Source organism: Cebus imitator, unplaced genomic scaffold (assembly GCF_001604975.1).
Source record: "Cebus imitator isolate Cc_AM_T3 unplaced genomic scaffold, Cebus_imitator-1.0 Scaffold389, whole genome shotgun sequence".
NCBI lineage: Eukaryota > Metazoa > Chordata > Mammalia > Primates > Cebidae > Cebus > Cebus imitator.
In genome coordinates this window covers 875,911-879,294 of record NW_016107704.1, presented here as the reverse complement: position 1 = coordinate 879,294, position 3,384 = coordinate 875,911, and the positions used below count along the sequence as shown (strand labels likewise).

At 49.1% G+C, this 3,384-nt stretch overlaps 1 protein-coding gene across 2 annotated transcripts in view; it reads right to left on the bottom strand.

Moving 5' to 3' along the window:
* Window positions 1-2,724: 2,724 nt before the first annotated feature.
* SFT2D1 (SFT2 domain containing 1) overlaps window positions 2,725-3,384 on the bottom strand; it is a 21,548-nt gene continuing 20,888 nt past the window's right edge. For both annotated transcript variants that reach the window (XR_005196824.1, XM_017508316.2), the window contains one exon: window positions 2,725-2,944. Coding sequence is in view for 1 of the 2 variants with exons in the window: in XM_017508316.2 (XP_017363805.1) it covers window positions 2,905-2,944 (40 nt within the window). In the remaining variant the exon portion in view is untranslated. The remainder of the gene's footprint in view (window positions 2,945-3,384) is intronic.

Genomic DNA, 3,384 nt, shown 5'->3' with positions numbered 1-3,384 from the left:
CTCATCCATTCCCACCGCGGATGCAACACAGCCCGTCTGTTCTCCTACCCATAGGAGCCTGCCCTTCATTCTCCTCCTCCTGGGGCAGGAGATTCACTGGATCTGCAGTCAAACCCCGACTCTCCCAGGTGCTCACCTGACACTGCAGGTCCCCTCTGTACACAAGCATAGCAGTTCCAGTGAGCATCAGACAGCATACCCCTGGTGCAGAGTCTGTGCTCATCAATTTTAGTCCTTTCCAGCCCCGACCCAGGCCTTCTTGGAACCCAAGGCATGCCTGCTCTGCTGCCGACATCTGTGCTGGGACCTAGGGCATCCGTCCTATCCATCCAGGAAGCCTGAGAGCTCTGAGCAAGCCAACATCCTTGTCTAAACTCAGGTGTCTCTCTCTACCACCTCGGCAGGCTGAATGACATCCTTCTCCATCCGGAGGCCACACCTTCCACCCCATGGTAAACCCAAAGCTACTCCATATCCTGTTCTGGGATCTCCCCACTTCCAATACAGCAACGGGCTTCAGAGGTAGTTTCTGAAACTACATTGCTCCAAACTATTACTCTAAGTGTGGCCTCCAGTTTATCCCTCAGTTCCGGAAGACCAGGATCCCTTTGGAGATAGGCGGAGCTCACCCCGTGTGCCCCCAGTCCCTGCTCTGGTTCTCAGGCTGCCTAGATGTGAGGCTTTTCAAACTCACCCCCCACTTCTCTCACATGGACTCCTAGAGGGCCCCTTACTTTGATCAGGTCAAACCCTGCCACCAACACTGGGCAAATGGGAAGCAAACCGCCGTTCACATTTTTAGGTCTACCTGGGCAGAAATAAAGCTGAACAGACATTTTTCAGGGAGATTCCCAATGCCGGTAAAGTTTCCTAGGGGAACGTTTCTGTGGCCGACAAACACGGATGCAGAACAAATGACTGTGGGGATGCAACAGCGCAACCCGGGGCACAGCGTTCGCAGCCCCGTGCCGGCCACACCTGCCCCGCCACACAGCCTGAGTCAACACAGCAGCTCCTCTGCAAGGCATGGAGACTCGGTCACGCCACAGGGCTGTGGGCAGTCCCACAGATGAGCCAGGCCCCAGACAAGAGCTCAGCACATGACTTTGTCTTTTCTGCAAACTTATATCTCTTATTTTCCTTACTCCCACTGTCACCTATTGTCTAAAATAAGATTCTTCTTCAGGCTGCCGCTACTCTCAGACTAAAACTCCAGCTCCGTGATGTTTTCCACAGCCCCGCTCCCTCTGTGGCGCTCCACACATGCCAAGCTCTACCCCTCCACGTCACCCTCCTCTTCCTCTGCCCCTCTGCTCCGTGTTACCCTCCCTGCAGCTGGGTGAGCCGTCCTCCAAGCGCCCCCTCCGGCTGCGTGACCCGTCCTCCATGCGCCCCCGCCAGCCGGGTGAGCCGTGGTCCATGCGCCCCCGCCAGCCGGGTGAGCCGTCCTCCACGCGCCCCCTGTGGCCGGGTGAGCTGTGCTCCATACACCCACAGCGTCCAGTGGATGTCTCTGAGGCCACAGGCCCCACAACTCACTATAAGTGGGAACATGTATGTCTCCCCCATAATCGTAAAGCCTTTGAGGGCAAGGACGTCTGTTGCATCTTCCTTGAGCACCACCACCGGGCACAGTGCCTGCCCACCACCAGAGCTCAGTCTTCCTGCACTTTCTTTTCGGAGCACGTGCCTGACTTCCAGGGTCCTCAGGCCTGACCTTGGCTCCCTGCCAGCTCCGTCTCCCACCACCCCTCCCCACACGTGGACTTCAGTCACACCTAAGGACCTGAACAACAGCGACAAGGCCCGGCCACCACGGCCCTGTGCTGCACAGGCTCTCCTCTGCCCATCTGCCTGCTGCCCCTCAAGAACACCCCTCCTCAACTCACCTCTAAGCAGGAGGTGCTGCTTGCTCCCATTATCCTGTTGAAGGCTCTTTATTAACTCTCCCTATCCTGGACAGACAACCACATCATGCTGGCATCTGCCTATCTGCCTCTCCCTACCAGCCACATTCTGAAGCTCCCTGGCAACTGAGGAGACCAGGGCAGCCAGTGGGAGGCCTGCGGGAGGAGGAGGGTGCTGGCTAGTTCCCCTCCCTCTCTGCGTCTCCTGCAAGGCTCCAGTGCCCTGACCCTCCAGCTGGGGTGAAGGTAGCTTCCTGCTGCCGCTACTGTCTGTCGGCCTCTCTCCTGACACCTTCACAGCCGAGGCGCCTCATCTCCTTCCCCTGCGCTTCCTGGAATGGGCTCTGCTGCCAGTCTCACTGTCTCTTACAATTTGTACTTAGTATTATTTAGGAGAGAGACTGTATCTTACTCATTTTTCTATAAAGACTGTATAGTGACTAGACTAAATGTTACTGAATCACTTAAAATATTATAAATTTGATTCAGAAAATGTTATTTTTCCAAGGAGGACAAAATTCCAAATTGAAAAGTTTTGTATATTTTTATTATACATTATAAGAAATATATAGGTTAAAAAATTGAGGTACACATTTAAAAAAAAAAAAAAAAAAAAAAAAAGTATTAAAAATGTAGACATTTTTTTAAAAGCCAAAAAAGCTGAATGTATCTTGCAGCACAGGTCTACCCTTAAATATTCACATTTCAAAGCCGTTTTGAAAAGATTTAAAAATTGGCTAAAAATAATTTACAATTGGCAATGATTAAAAATCTCCTTATCTTTGGAAAAGCATATTAATGACACATAATGAATTTCAAATCATGAGCATTTAACGGTTTAATCAAGCATGTAGTTTTTACCAGTATACAAAATGAGACTTAGTACAAAACGGTCTTAAGCTGTCACTGCAATTGTTTCTGGGTGAGTACTTCACGGGGAAAAGCATACTTCACCAAACACAGAGTATCAACATTCAAGTGTCCTTTTCCACGAGTTTCAACTTAAGACAGAAGAACAGCATTTAATAACTGCATCCCTGGTGGAAAAAAGAGAGGGAAAAAACAATATACTATTCCTCAAGAGCAAAGTTGCAGAAAACGTTCCTGCTGAATCACGTTTTTTAACAGAACTCAATGGACTCTCCAACACATTTTTTGATTAACAAAAACTTTGTTCAGTATCACTTAAAATTAAGAACTGAGACTTGAAAACATTTTGCAAAATTTTGACATGGTATTTATCTTAAGAAATTTTTACTGGCACATACACGGATCTTGATACAAAGAAATAAGTTTAAATACCAAAACTAACCTAACAAAAGATCTTTTTTTTCTGAAACAGGCTCTCGCTCTATCTTCCAGGCTAAGTGCAGTGGCGTGAAGGTGTGAACAGATCCTCCCACTTCAGCCTCCCAGGGAGCTGAGACTATAGGGCATGCCACCATGCCAAGCTAATTTTTTTTTTTTTTTTTTTTTT